The sequence below is a fragment of the Triticum aestivum genome, chromosome 5B (assembly GCF_018294505.1).
Source record: "Triticum aestivum cultivar Chinese Spring chromosome 5B, IWGSC CS RefSeq v2.1, whole genome shotgun sequence".
Classification (NCBI taxonomy): domain Eukaryota; kingdom Viridiplantae; phylum Streptophyta; class Magnoliopsida; order Poales; family Poaceae; genus Triticum; species Triticum aestivum.
In genome coordinates this window covers 448,217,796-448,232,970 of record NC_057807.1, presented here as the reverse complement: position 1 = coordinate 448,232,970, position 15,175 = coordinate 448,217,796, and the positions used below count along the sequence as shown (strand labels likewise).

Here is a 15,175-nt window from a genome sequence, read left to right as displayed (position 1 = left end):
GCGACTCTTCCCCGAGGGCCCGATGGCCACGGCGTCTTCAACTTAACACGGGGGTCGTCGGCGGTGTCGTTCCAGACGCCGCCGCCGCTCCCGGCAAGCGGTCAGTCCGATTCTCTCTTGTCCCCGTCTATGATCTCCCCGTTTGCTCATGCGAGCCAGATGCTTGCTGGATTGGGCCAAGCACACCCATCTATTTCATTTCCTCAGTTCACGGGGGAGAACCCGAATCTCTGGAAAACATTGTGCGAGCAGTATTTTTCCATGTTCGGCATTCACACTGCATTTTGGATTCCGATGGCGGCGCTCAATTTTTCTGGAGCTGCGTCAGTTTGGCTGCAGACAATCCAGAAACGCCTGTCGGAGTTTGATTGGGAAGCATTTACATCCCTATTGTGCGCCTGTTTTGGACGAGATCGCCATCAGATGCTGATCCGCCAGTTCTATACTGTGCGACAAATTGCTTCAGTAGCTGATTATATAGAAAAATTCGAGCTGATTATTAATCATTTGAGTTCTTATTCTAACTCTATTCATCCTTACTATTTTCTCACTCGTTTCATGGAGGGATTGAGGACGGACATCCGGGTTGTGGTGCTGGTCCAGAGACCTCCCGATCTGGACACGACATGTTCCTTGGCGCTCTTACAAGAGGAGGTACTGGGCGGCAACTTTGGCTCCCTGCCCAGGCCACCGGAAGCAGCAGCCAAGGCAGTGGTTCCACTACCCCTGCCGCCACCGCCAAGCCGCCCCGCACCCACCGCGGGGGCGACTGATCACCGCGGCACGAACGCTGCACGCGCTGAATCCACCAAGCTCAAGGCGTTGCGGGATTATCGTCGTGCCCGCGGTCTGTGTTTCAAATGCGGTGAGAAGTGGGGGCAAGACCATGTGTGTCCCACTTCAGTTCAACTGCACGTTGTCCAGGAGCTCCTGGACATCTTCGGCATCGACAACGCCATCGACATGCAACTGCCTCCGCCTGAAGATACAGCCATGGCCGTTTCTCTCTCAGCAGTGTCAGGAGGGGTTTCGGCCAAGGCCTTCCAATTGCGCGCATGGATCCAAGGCCGTGAAGTACTCATGTTAGTGGACTCTGGCAGCACCAATTCATTCATTAATCAGGAGCTGGCGACGACCCTGGCTGGAGCGTGCCCTCTTCCACGCGCCTGTCGTGTTCGCGTGGCGGACGGTGGAGAACTGCTATGCTCTGCGGTGGTGACAGCCTGCGAGTGGTACACGCAAGGGCACAATTTCAGCACTGACCTGAAGGTACTCGCTCTGGGCACTTATGATGCAATCCTCGGAATGGATTGGCTGGAGGCCCATAGTCCCATGACGGTTGATTGGCGCGCTAAGTCTTTGGAGTTTCAGTCCCCTCAAGGCAAAGTCAGTCTGCAAGGGCATGAAGCTGAATCTTCCACCTGTCTTCTGATCAACGCAGTTCAACTCTAGAGCTTGTGTAAGAACAAGGCAGGCAGTCATATAGTGCATCTGTGTCCCATATCTGATGAGCAAACGGAAGGGCAAGCTATTCCTGAATGCCTGCAACCCATTCTGGAAGAGTTCGTCGATGTGTTTGGATAACCAGAAGGGTTGCCACCCAAACGCTCGTGTGATCACAAAATCACGCTACTCCCAGGAGCTCAAACCTTCAGTATAAGAGCATACAGGCACAAACCATAACAGAAAGATGAGATCAAACGGAAAGTTGCAGAACTCTTGAAGTCAGGTGTGATCCAAGCCAGCAACAGTCCATTCTCTTCCCCGGTCATCTTAGTCAAGAAGAAGGACGACACGTGGAGAATGTGTGTCGATTACAGGCAACTCAATGCCCTTACTTGTGTGGCAAAGTTTCCGATTCCCATAATCGAGGAATTATTGGATGAACTGCAAGGAGCTCAGTGGTTTTCCAAACTGGACCTGCGAGTAAGATATCACCAGATAAGGATCGCTGAAGGTGATGAATTCAAGACAGCTTTCCAGACCCATTTTGGCCACTTTGAATTCAAAGTGTTGTCGTTTGGGCTAGCAGGGGGGCCAGCCACATTCAATGGAGCAGTTTATACTACTCTGAAACCAGTCAACAGAAAGTGTGTCTTGATGTTCTTCGACGACATCCTCATTTTTAGCCACACACTAGAAGAGCACAAGGAACATCTTCGACAGGTCCTGACTCTGTTGCGCAGAGATCAATGGAAGGTCAAACTGAGCAAGTGTGCATTTGGTCAACAGCAACTGACATATCTAGGGCATGTTATCAGTTCAGAAGGGGTGGCGACAGAACCAAGCAAAGTCAAAAGTGTGTCAGAGTGGCCAACTCCTGTTAATGTCAAGGAGGTGCGAGGGTTTCTAGGGCTTGTCGTGTACTACCGGTGTTTTATTCGGCATTTTGGAATGATCGCACGGCCAATGTTTAATCTGCTCAAGAAGGGGACACCTTTTGTCTGGACATCCATCACAGAGCAAGCATTCCAAGCATTGAAGACACAACTGATCACAGCTCCAGTCTTAGCGTTGCCAGATTTCTCTCAACAATTCATCATTGAAACTGACGCCAGCGACAAAGGGGTGGGGGCAGTACTTCAGCAACGAGGGCATCCTATAGCATTCATGAGCAAAGCCCTCTGCCCACGGTACCAGGGGCTGTCAGCTTACGAGAAAGAGTACCTAGCAATCTTAGTGGCAGTGGACCAATGGAGACCCTATCAGCAACACGCTGAATTCTTGATCCTCACTGACCAACGCAGCCTGGTGCACTTGGAGGAGCAGAGACTGACAACACCATGGCAACAAAAGGCCTTCACTAAGCTTTTGGGGCTGCGATACTGCATCAAGTATAAGAAAGGATCCGACAACTCTGCTGCCGATGCCCTCTCACGTGCAAGGCCGCAAGAGATGCTAGTCGCTATCACTTCTTGCCAGCCCGCTTGGTTGGAGGATGTTGTCAACAGCTACAATGCCAACCCCCATGTGCAGAAGTTACTCGAGCAATTAGCGGTTCGGCCAGATCCCAAGGGGAGGTTCAGCCTGCATCAAGGCATCCTGCGCTTCCGGGACCGCATTTGGCTGGGAGGATCAACAACTCTACAACAACGCATCATCTCTGCATTCCATGACAATGCTCTTGGGGGCCACTCGGGGTTTCCAGTGACATACAAACGAGTGCGCCGACTGTTTGCGTGGCCTAAAATGAAAACCCACATCAAACAGTACGTTGCCTGTTGCCCCACATGCCAACAGGCCAAGCCAGACCGTGCAGCTGCACCAGGATTGCTCACACCCTTGTTGATTCCATCGCAACCCTGGGAGCTCATCACAATGGACATTATTGACGGCCTGCCTCAGTCGGGGAAGTTCAACTGCTTGCTGGTTCTGGTGGATAAACGGACTCGTTTTGCCCACTTCTTGCCTCTGGCGCACCCGTACACTACAGCAAAGTCGCCCAGCTCTACATGTCGCAGATTTACAAGCTCCATGGATTCCCAGGTGCCATTGTCTCTGACCGAGACCCGGTGTTCACCAATCATTTTTGGCGGGAACTGTTTCATTATGCAGGCACTGAACTGAGAATGAGTACTGCCAATCATCCGCAAACTGATGGGCAAACCGAGCGTGTCAACCAGTGCCTGGAGACCTTTCTGCGCTGCTTTACGCACGCGTGTCCAACGCGCTGGAGTTTCTGGGTTCCTCTTGCGCAATTTTGGTACAACACATCTTTGCACTCCGCTATTGGCATGTCACCATTCAAGTCACTCTACGGGCATGAACCGAGACACTGGGGGCTCACAGCAGAGACAACAGTGTCAGTTCCATCTCTCCAAGCATGGCTCGAGGAGCGTCGTGTGGTTCAGGATCTGATTCAGCAACATCTTCATCGAGCTCGACAGTGAATGAAAGATCAAGCTGACAAGAAACGTTCGGTCCGGTCATTTCAAGTGGGCGATCAAGTGTATTTGAAGCTGCAACCGTACATCCAGACATCGGTTGCCCCCCGTGCCAACCATAAGCTGTCGTTCAAGTTCTTTGGGCCATTCCCCATCATTCGCAAGATCAACGACGTGGCCTATGAACTACAACTGCCGGCGTCTTCCACGGTGCACCCAGTTTTCCACGTCTCGCAACTCCGTCAAGCACTTCTGCCAGGTACTGCTGTTACCCCTGTGCTTCCCGTTTGCACTGATGAGTTAGCGGTGCCTATGGAGGTTCTGCAAACAAGATGGCGCAAGCGGAACGGAGCGGTGGTGGAGCAAGTCCAGGTTCGATGGTCCAACCCTGAAACCATGGGAGTCACCAGGGAGGATAAAGAAGCACTTCACGCTCGTTTTCCTCTGGCAGCGGCTTGGGGGCAAGTCGCTGGTCAAGGAGGAGGGATGTTAGCGTCCCTGACGGCCCGGAAGCAAGTCCAGCCCATGGTGCACGGGCCAAGCGTGCACACGTGGCCAACAAGCGGCTGTTGGGCCCGTAGTGGGTGAACGCAGCCCAGGCCCGCACCACGACTACTTAACGCGCAACCTTCAGCGGCTCCGCCCATCCAGTGAATCAGGAACGAAACGGCGGCGGCTACCTTCCTCTTACCGAACCCTAGATCGAGATCATCATTCTTGTAATCGACTTGAGCTTGTATTCGAGAGATTGAGCTACTAATCCATACACCCTGAGTGAGACCCTATCACTGACAAGCACAAGGTGACCGAGCTCTTACAGATGGCTAAATAACCATAGTTTTCCATGTAATCTTCTTTCCTCCTCTAAACTAATTATTCCCGTATGAGTTTGGCCCCAGCAGAGACAAGGAGGACGATGAAGTTGGGCAGCTTTCTTTTTCGTGAATTTCTCGTCCCCGTCGTTATCGTCGCTTTAAACCAGCCATTTCGTTCAGATCATCTGATGACATGGAAAGCGATGAGCAAGGAGCTTCGACATCGACCGGAGAGAGAGTCCACACCGGCCATCCAACATGCGGCAATGCCCAGTAGGATGGTCCGCTGGGCTGAACGGTGCCATATCACGCAGAAGAAATAGTAGGCGACATGGCCGGCTGTCACCCCGGGGCCCGCCTGCATATCCACCGCCGTGATCTCTGTGGCACCGCACCGGCCAGCTAGCTGCTCACTTTCGGCGGCCGTGCCGTGTGTGGTCGCCATCACGTACGCCAGTTCGATCCAGCACCACCGTGCCGTGCCATGTGTGCCCCCTGCAGCTACAGGCTACCATCTTCAACAGACGCACGATAGCACGGTGCTAAAAAAGTTTTACAGCATCGAAATAGTGTTTTTATGCGCGGGAGATTTACTATACACATAAAAACACGTAGCCCAACCCGGCGAGCCCGCATGCAGCAACCCACGCGTAGAAGCTGGAGCCCCAAATTTGCAGCCCCGCTGCACGCGTGTGCTAAAGTTAGAGCTTTATTTTACACCTTCTACTAAAGCACAGTTTTTTGTCTCTCATGCGCCAAATCGACGTTTTTTTCAGTACGGCTTATTAAGCACGTATGTTGAAGATGGTCTGCTGTGGCGCCGCAAATGGAGCTACGGAGTTGCTGGCCGCAGAGACCGGAGTGGGATGATTGGAGCCCATGACCCGGAAGCAATGGTGAGGTGGCGCCATGGCTAGGGGCGGTGGAGAGGGGCCCGCGTCACAGTGCCCATGATCAGACTCGGACAGCGATGTGCACGGAGTTCCACTTCCACCTGTGAATGACGTGTGATGTGCCTCCATGTCGGACTGCGGCCACATGCAATTTAATACGACTGGTAGTACGTGTACGAGCTGATCCACCTCAGCGTTTTGTTTGTCCGTCCAAACGACAAGCCAGGATTTATTCAAAAGCAGGTTGCTTGATTGAAAGATAAGCTAAGTTAGTCTTGCGGCTTATATTATTTATTTATTTTTGCCAGCATTTGGCATCACTCTGGTTTATAAAGTGACGAAACAAAATTTCTTTTGGCTGCTCCATCATTGTCATACAAACACATGAATTATTAAGAGCATTGGTAAGTTGGAGTAAAAAATGGCGCATTGATTGGTCATGCATATTGCGGCTAGTACATGCATGTGGATGGTCTCCAATAGATTGAGCATAGTCCAAGTCCCAGGGGCATCTTCAAGGCAGATCCGTAAATCTCCCCGCAATCATCCGGACCGCGAAAGTCATCCAACACCGACCTATGTCGGTTCGCAGGGCGGTCCGAACGCAATTCCTTATGTAAATTGGAGACAAAAGAGTGGGAGATTTGCGGGAGTCCGGACACCCAAAACATAGAACTCCGGCACCCGGCCCACCCAATCCCTCCTCCTGGTCCCATTTCCTTCCACTCCGCTCCTTCTCCCTCTTTATATCTACACCCTCCACCTCCGTCGTCGTTGTTGTTCATCTACGGACGCCACAGAGGCATTGCCAGACGTCCGCAACCAGCACTGACGCGACCGCTCTCCGTTCTGACGGAGTTTTCGGCCCTGGAACCGTTTGTACCCAGGTACACTCCGCCCCCCTATCGACAACCTCCATGGCGGACACCACGCCCGGCAGGTGTTCGATCAAATGTCATTGAGCTTATTTTCAAATGCTATGCCGTTTTTAGAGTACGAAGGATGGTGAGCTACTCGATCATGGAGGATGAGTTGTTGTGCGATGCGTGGCTGGTTGTATTCACGTATTTCATAGGCAGGATCAGAGGGCCACCCTTCTGGGAGTGCATGAAAAGTTTCACGCAGAAAAGCACATTGCGTCCTACGACGTGTACATCATGCGACCACACAAACTTGAGGGCATTGTCATATCGCTGGCATGTTATCCAAGTCAACGTCATCAAGTACTACAAATTGACCAGTCAGCTCGAGGCAAGGTGGCCATTGCACGCAGGCGTGGAGGAGATGGTAAGTTTTACTTCCTCTTGCTAAACTTGTTGATTGATTCATCTACTCAATGTTGGTCTACACATTATATTTAGCCCGCACATACTATCGTGCTGTACCACAGGTCAGCGGGACGGTCATTTACATGCACACACTACTGGATGAAGCTAAAGGGAAAGTATATGTCGGAGGGCATGATCCGTTCCTGAAAAACTTGTTAGACATTCAGGATCTAGTCGAATTTGAGACCTTGTTGTACTAGACTTAATTTGCATGTTATGTATAAATGATTTGTGCTACTTTCCATCCGACCTTTGATAAATATTGATCAGTTTGAATGAATTTCGTTCGGTTAGTTAAAATGTAGTTTAAAATGTATGCGACTAACGTTGAATGACTGTCTCCCGCACCCGTGCCCGCGGACTGATTCCCTGTCGGCGAACTAACGTGAAAGGTTTTTGCGGGCTGCCGTTGGGGATGCCTAACGCTGCCGATTATACTTGAGGGTAAATGAGGTCTGAGCTGTACTTCTGTACTACGTAGGTACTAATACATGGTAGTGATCATTCTTCTATTATACGTATGCTTTATCTCGACAAAGATTAGAACCATGTTGAAATGGAAGCATTTGCAGCGATGTGTGCCATTGGCAAACGGAGCACCGACACGTCCTCAACATAGGCATTCTGTAGCAACTGGTCCTTCTCGGATGAGCTCACTGTGAGTAGGTCAACCCCATAACTAACAGGTATTCCCAAGCAAATGGATGATAAAACACGAAGTTCATTACAGTATTTCACCGTCCACAAGCGGCCGGGCATGCATGCGCGTATGGCTCACACGGACGGGTGAGACGTTTGACGACGCATCCATGGTTAAGGGCCAGTTTTTTGGGCGGCTTAAAAATTAAGTTGTCTCTCCTCAGCTTAAAAAATAAGCCGTCCTTTAAGTTTGTTGAGACTTCTAAGTTAGTTATCCTATAACTAGTTTAGAAGCCCCAATGAACAAGAAAGGCGGCTTATAAAAAAAGTTGGGGAGGGGTGGCTTATTTTTTATGCTGTCAAAAGAACTGGCCCTAAGTACTTATAGGATAACCATATTTATGTTTGCCATGCAAAGGACAAGACAGATGTACAAATAATTAAGCATATCTTTTCGAAAAGAAGAAGCATACATTATCATAGATGGTCCGCGTCGATCGAGTGGTTAATCTGATCCATCGTTTCTAAAGTCATAACGGTACATCATCGTCGTAAAAAAAAATGGTACGTCGTCATGCGCGATCCATTTGAGCTAGTGCTTGCGTTGGCCTATGTAGTTTTTTGTTTTGAGGGCGTATATTAGCTGTTGCACCGTGTATTCTTTTCTGAAAAGAACTACAGTTAGGCCCTGCTCGGCAATCACCCGCTCCTGAAATCCGCGTAGCGGGGAAACAACAGCTCCTCCGATTTAAACTACAGCTCCGCCAACTCCACTCCCGGAGTTGTGGAGCGGAGCAGTACCGAACAGGGCCTTAGTTTGTTTTTTGGGAAAAATGCACAGTGAGGATGCATGTCCTTGAAGGCAATTCTTATTTGCCGCCTGCGAGCGGCAAATCGTCGAGGAAACGCCCGCAGCGCCCTCGGGTGGGCCGGCCCAGTTCGCGTGCTGCGCGTTGCTGCTTCAATTTTTTCGTTTGCTTTTTTTTTCTTTTCGGTTTTTCTTTTCTGGTTCTTTTTTCTTTTTTCTTTTCGTTCTTATTTTTCTTTTCTGTTTCTATTTATTTTTTATATTATTTTTTCGTTTTGATGATTTCTTTTCTCTTTTTACTGTTTCTTTTTCCCTATATTACAAAGTTCATTGCATGTTACCAAAATGTTGATTGTATATTTAGGAAATGTTCATGGTATATGAAGAAAAGTTCATCATGCATTATAAAATATTCATCGCATATTTAGAAATTGTCCAATGAATATAAAGTACTCCCTGTGTTTTTAAATTTTGTTCAGTGTTATATACACAAATGTTCAATGTGTATTTGGAAATTGTTCAACGTATATTACAAATGTTCAATGCATTTTCAAAAATTGTTCAACACATATATTTATGTTTTTTTAAAACGTTCATCATATATTAAAAAATGTTAATTATGTATAATTTAAATTATTCATTTATGTTAAGAAAATGTTCGACAGATATTTACAAAACGTTCAGTGAGTAGTACTCGATTTTTTTTCAAAGGAAGTTCGGTACTTAAAGTTTTGTGCCGTGACTCAATCAGTGGAGCTCACTAGTTCTGTTGGCTAGTTCTACTAGATAATGAGAAGGAGGTCACTAGATCGAGTCCCAGTTGCGTAGCACTTTTTCTGAACTTTTAGCGTGCCTGAAGTTCAACAGATCTAAATGGGCCGGCCCATTCGTGGCTGGCTTCAGCGAAGCCTCAACAATTTGCCGCGCACGGGCGAAAATAGGAGCTCTCGTCCTTGAAGGGCCTTGAAGCTTTTCCTTTTTCGAAGTAAGGGGTAGAAGGCCTTGCAACTTACACTACGTCCACATGATTACAGCCCACAAAGAAGTTACCAAACCAGGCCCGCAGCCCATAGGTCTGGCCCGAATCAGCAGTGGGCCAACTCGCCGGCTAGGAATTTCCTATTTGACGCTCTCTGCCTCAAACTGCGCGCTTCGCACATGCGAGCGACCGAGCAGCTACGAGTTGATGGGCGGTCCACTTTTACGTAGACAGTGCACCTGCTCCAGCCGGTTTTGGGAACCTTCCAGAAGGTTCCCTGAACCAGTTTTTATCGGTTTTTCTGTTTCTTTTTTTATATTTGGTTTCTGTTTCTGTTTTTTTTTCTTTTTTCTTTTCTTTTTGAAGTTTACTGTTTTTTTCTTTTTCAAGTTTATTTTATCTTTTTTTTAAAACATCATGTTCGAAAATTGTTCTTGCTTTTAAAATACATTTGAAATTTCAAAAAATAGTTCTTTTAAAAATTATTCATAAATTCAAAAAATGTTCGGGATTTTCGAACAATGTTCTCATTTTCAAAAATTGTTTCTAATGCTTTTCTTCAAAATTTTCACCACTTCCCAAAAAATGTTGGGCAGTTAATTGTTTTTTCCATTTTCAAAATTTGTTCACAAATAGCAAAAAATGTTCATGTTTTATTTTTTTCGAAGTTTAAAAAATGTCTCAATTTCATAAATTGTTCACACATTTTAAAAAATGTTCATGTTTCCAAATTTTGTTCAACAGTTTGAAAATATGTTCGCATGTCCAAATTTTGTTTTCGAATTTGGAAAAATGTTCCCGTTTCAATAAATCTTCATGTTTTCTACTTTTTTTCTTTTTTTTTTTACCAAAAATGTTATTTTTTAAAAAAATTGTTCAGAAATTTGGAAAGTGTTACGTCTAAAAATTTTGTTTTGGAAAGTTTCATGTTTTTATCATTTTCGGAGTTTCAAAATTTTTCTAATGTTTCATAAATTGTTCACAAGTTTTAAAAATGTTCATGTATTCAAATATTGTTCAGGAGTTTCAAAATATGTTCGCATCTCCAAACTTTGTTCTCGAATTTGGAAAAATGTTCCTGTTTCAAGAAATCTTGATGGTTTTCAAAAAAAGTATCTTTTTCGGAAATCTATTTTTAAAAATGTGTTCAACTTTTTTTTCACAATGTATTTTTAGATATTTTTGTTTTTTCTTTTCTTTTTAATTTATCTCCTTTTCCTTTTCAAGTTTATTTTTCTTGACAATCTTTTTTGCAAATTTCAAATGTCGTTCAGAATTTCAAAAAATGTTCTCATTTTGAAATTTGTTCAAAAATTCCAAAAATGTTTTAGAATTTCAAAAAATGTTTGTGGTTTCAAAATTTTGTTCACAATTTCAAAAAATGTTCTCGTTTTCAAAATTTGTTCACAAATTAAAAAATTGTTTTGGGAGCTACAAATGATGTTCAGGCTTTCAAAGTTGTTCGGAATTTTAAAAATGTTTGCTTTTTCAAAAAAAAAATTCACAAATTCAAAATACTTTTGTAGTTTCTAATTTTTGTTTATCCTTTTCGAAAAATGTTTGAAATTCGAAATTTTATTTGTGTTTTTAAAAATGTTCACGTTTTGAAAAGAAGGATTTGGAGCTTCGAAAAGAAACTCTACCTTGGCTTGTTCGTGTCAGTACACAGCCCGGTCGCCACAGTACATCTTTGAGCTGCCCACTCTGTTGTGCTTTTAGAATTCCGCGGTGTATATCAATCACCAAGGCGCTCTCAGCTCGAGTGGCTAACGAGATGCTTTCAGTCGCCAGAGGTAGCGAGTTTGATTCCCCACGGGGTCGCTCTATTTTTAGCTTACTGCATTTGTTCGCTCGCTGCAGTGCTGCGAATGGGCCGGCCCACTCGGTGGCGTCCCCTGTGCGATTCGACGGCAATTTGCCGCAAAATGCGACAGATAGGACCTCCCCGCCGGCTAAGCCCTTGAACCGTTCGACGCGCGTTGTCCACATGATTACAGCCCACAAAGAAGTTACCAAACCAGGCCCGCAGCCCATAGGTCTGGCCCGAATCAGCAGTGGGCCAGCTCGCCGGCTAAGCCCTTGAACCGTTCGACGCGCGTTGAGCCGTCGTGCCGCCGCCGCCGCCGCCGCCAGAATTCGCGAAACCAGCGGCGCAGCCTGAGAGATGGAGCGCAGCGTGCGGGAGCTGTGGGCGGAGTCACGCGAGCTGCTGGGCCTCCACTCCCCGGACGCCGTGGCGCGCGCTGACCTGCCCCCGACCCCGCTCGCCTTCCTCCGCGACCACGTCTCCCCGGGCCGCCCGCTCCTCGTCTCCGCCGCCGCCACCCGCCACTGGCCGGCCGCCTCGCTCTGGCCCACCGAATCCTACCTCCCCGACGCGCTCCGCTCCACCGACGTCTCCGTCCACCTCACCCCCGACGGCCGCGCCGACGCCCTCGCCGCGCACCCGCGCCGCCCCGGCGCCAGGTGCTTCGCGTCCGCGCACGTCCGCCGGGTCGACTTCCCCGCCGCCGTGCGGCTCATCAGGGACTCCGACCCGGCCGCCGGCCTGGTGGCGTACGCGCAGCAGCAGGACGACTGCCTGCGCGGGGAGTACGCGGCGGTGGCCGGCGACGTGGACGCGCACGTGCCCTGGGCCAGCGAGGCGCTCGGCTGCCTCCCCGAGGCCGTCAACCTCTGGATCGGCAACTCCTGCTCCGTCACCTCCTTCCATAAGGACCACTACGACAACATCTACGTCGTCCTCTCCGGCGAGAAGCATTTCCTCCTCCTGCCCCCCACCGAGCACCACCGCCTCCACATCCGCGACTACCCCGCCGCCCGCTACGTCCCGGTCGAGGAAGGGGAGGAGGTACCGAAGCTCAAGCTGGAGATGGAAGAGCCCGAGAGGGTCGTGCCCTGGAGCAGCGTGGACCCGTACCCGGCGTCACCGGAGGAGGTGGCGGCGCAGGTCTCAGCCTGCCCTCTCTACTTCAAAGGGCCGAGGCCGATTCGTTGCACCGTCCGTGCCGGCGAGATGCTCCACTTGCCGAGCATGTGGTTTCACCATGTCAGCCAGAGCCCCGGGCCTAACGGTCTCACCATTGCCGTCAACTACTGGTATGACATGCAGTTTGACATCAAGTATGCCTACTTTAACTTCCTGAGGTCATTGGAGATCAAAGATTCTCCATTGGAGATCAATCATGATGCTTTTGAAGGTGAGCTCGAGGAGAAGAACGATTGAGCTCATGGGTTGCGATTGTATTGGCGTTTCGGACAATGCCACAGCAGCAGTATTAGCAGTATATGGCTCGGTTCTTCGTTGCCATCATCTAACAGTTCTTCAAGTTTTTGAAGTTGTTATCCAGAGCATGGATCTGGATTACTGGCGGTGTATGTTATACCTAAATTTGCAGGTGCCAAATTGCACATCAGGATTGATCTATTAGCAAAAGAACATTTTGGGAGGTGTTAAACTTTATTCAGAAAGGGCAGCATGGGTTCTTCTTTCGTCCAATGGCTTACATTCTGCAGGTCTAGAAACGGCATGTTGAGTAAATTATGCATGAGACCTGTGAGTAGCAGATGAAGCAGACGGAAGACAACACAATATCAGTTGATGAGCTATTCTGACAGTGTTAGCTCTGGTGCTGGTAATGTAAAGTTGCTACCAGTTCTGCAATCGGTGCATACTTTTCTTCAGTTAATTTCTTTGTAGCAAAACTCTGTTAACTTCTCTTTCGTACTAACATGTGGTGTTGAATTGAAATGCACTTTCTTGAATTTTGATATATGCGGTTGATTCAATTTGTGTTAATCTGATTCTTCTTGGTGACTCTTCTGAACATATTGTTTCTGAATTTTCAGTCGTCATAACATAATCAGCTTCTGGAGTGAAAACAAAACACCCAAATTCTAAAACTGCTAGTTTGGTAGGCATCCACAAACATAGATTTACAACATTTCCCTTTACATAAATAGCTTGTCATTTTGTAAATTAAACTGATGTTGTGGCTTCTGTTTCACTTATTAAGTACAAATAACTAGCACCGGTGTAGTTGTAGCACAACAAAATTGGCAGAATAAAAGTTACAATTCGTGAACATGCAGCCTCCTGATTCTGGAAAGTCGTTCCAAGCAGTTTCTTCAAGTTGCTTTGGCCAGCTCCCGGTCCACAGCCACCTTCAGAAAGCTGCCTTCTTCGACCACCATCTGCACCGGCAGGAAGCCGAGCCCGTTAGCCACAGCGAGCATCACCTCCTTCATCTCAGCCCGGAACTCCTCAAGGTCCACCGTGCCATTGCCGTCTCGGTCGAACCTCGCAAACAGGCCACGGTAAAGCTCGACAAGCTCACCACGGCTCATGGCGGACTCATCAACGCCAAAGTGCTTCTCAAGAACCCTGAGGCTCATGAGCTCCTGGGCCATCTCGGAGTACGACAGCAGGCCATCATGGTTGGTGTCGAGGGCCGCAAACCGGCTGTCCACGGATGAGTGGAAGGCGCCTTCGTCCTCGACGAAGCTCTGGACGGTCTTGCCATCAAGGATTTCTACACTCATGTTGTTTCTCAGGATGTGGATGTGGCAAAGTTGTGTTCTGGTTTGGCTCTGAGGGAGTGTGAAGCTGGTGTTTGCTGTTTAAGTAGGCTACTTAGCAGATGGTTTTTCATGGATATTTCAGTGCCATGTTGCCAACTGCTAACTGGTTTCGTCCTGGTCAGAAGCAGCCTGCGGTTTTGGGGCATTTCAGTGCTATGTTGGCGTGTTGCCAACTGCTATCACTAGCTTCGGTGGTGAGAAGCGGCCTGTGGTTTTTGGTATGTTGTATGCTATGGGCAATGAATACTTTGGCAGATGCTAGCTGTTGTGATATTGAATTGTTTGAAGCCGTCATTTGCGAAATCTAAGAAAAGTCTCTGGTCCACCCAGCTTTGGCAATGGAGCAACTAACTTTGTCCCAATTTATTATTTGAGCCATAAAGTACCGAATTAACGTGAATATGAAAATGCACCTGCTCTAACCATTTGTCCTTCACCACGAGAGCCTCAAGGAGATGTGGGATGTCGTCGAGGGATCACAATACCAAGACTTTACAAGCAGCCTAACGCACTGCACCGGCATGCGTATCGAACCCCACGGTGCAATACAATCAATGAGTGTTATAGCCAAACACGAACCTTGACCAGGAGTTCCGCCGTGGAAATTTGAAACGACTAGCAATGTTGGGGAGGCATCTTACGTCATTATTAAGCAAAGATGAACCACAACCACCAGGAGCACGGAGCTCGCCGCAACACAACGGTAGCCATGGGAGGATCATGAGCATGCACACCAAAGAGTAGCTTGGTCCTAAACTCACCGAGCGCGCCACACTGAGTGAACCAAGGCTGCTAGGGGAAGGGGGAAATGGCAACGCTTCCAAGGAAGAGAACGACGTCCACATGCGCTACCATTAGCGCTCACCAAGTCAAAGATTAGCTTTTCTTCGATCCCGATCTATCACGGGTAGCCCACCACGAGCTAGAGAGGGTTTCCACCATGACGCTTGCAAGGAGGCCAAGACGCCCGTAGGTGACGCCGTCTCTGAGCTTTCACCTGGATCCCACCTTAACATGAGAAGCATGGATACACTAACTTTCCAATGGCCAACAAATGACGGTAGGAAGTCGGAGACGAGGCCCAACCTTAGGGCACAAACTTTGAAGGGAGGGAGTATACATGTGGTGGAGAGAGTAAGAAGGAGCAAGTTCGAAGTTGGATCTGATGGGAGAGGCGGGGAGGATGACAACCACTGAAAAGCCCCACGGGAACTGTCGGCACAAAAGCAAGGGTGACGAGGAGGAGGC

The 15,175-nt window shown here is 48.3% G+C and overlaps 2 protein-coding genes across 2 annotated transcripts; one reads left to right on the top strand and one right to left on the bottom strand.

Annotated features, from left to right (window-relative positions):
- Positions 1-11,458: 11,458 nt before the first annotated feature.
- On the top strand, positions 11,459-13,097 carry LOC123112378 (bifunctional peptidase and (3S)-lysyl hydroxylase JMJD7). The gene has a single exon (XM_044533347.1). It carries the CDS (start codon positions 11,511-11,513, stop codon positions 12,570-12,572), a length of 1,062 nt encoding a protein of 353 aa, XP_044389282.1. The 5' UTR covers positions 11,459-11,510; the 3' UTR covers positions 12,573-13,097.
- LOC123112379 (uncharacterized) lies at positions 11,870-13,948 on the bottom strand. Its single transcript, XM_044533348.1, has one exon. The coding sequence runs from the start codon at positions 13,886-13,888 to the stop codon at positions 13,475-13,477; it is 414 nt and encodes a 137-aa protein (XP_044389283.1). The 5' UTR covers positions 13,889-13,948; the 3' UTR covers positions 11,870-13,474.
- Positions 13,949-15,175: the final 1,227 nt, after the last annotated feature.

Bases quoted from the DNA above. Each gene is read 5' to 3' on its own strand.
- LOC123112378 (XM_044533347.1), top strand. From the start codon at position 11,511: ATGGAGCGCAGCGTGCGGGAGCTGTGGGCGGAGTCACGCGAGCTGCTG.
- LOC123112379 (XM_044533348.1), bottom strand. From the start codon at position 13,888: ATGAGTGTAGAAATCCTTGATGGCAAGACCGTCCAGAGCTTCGTCGAG.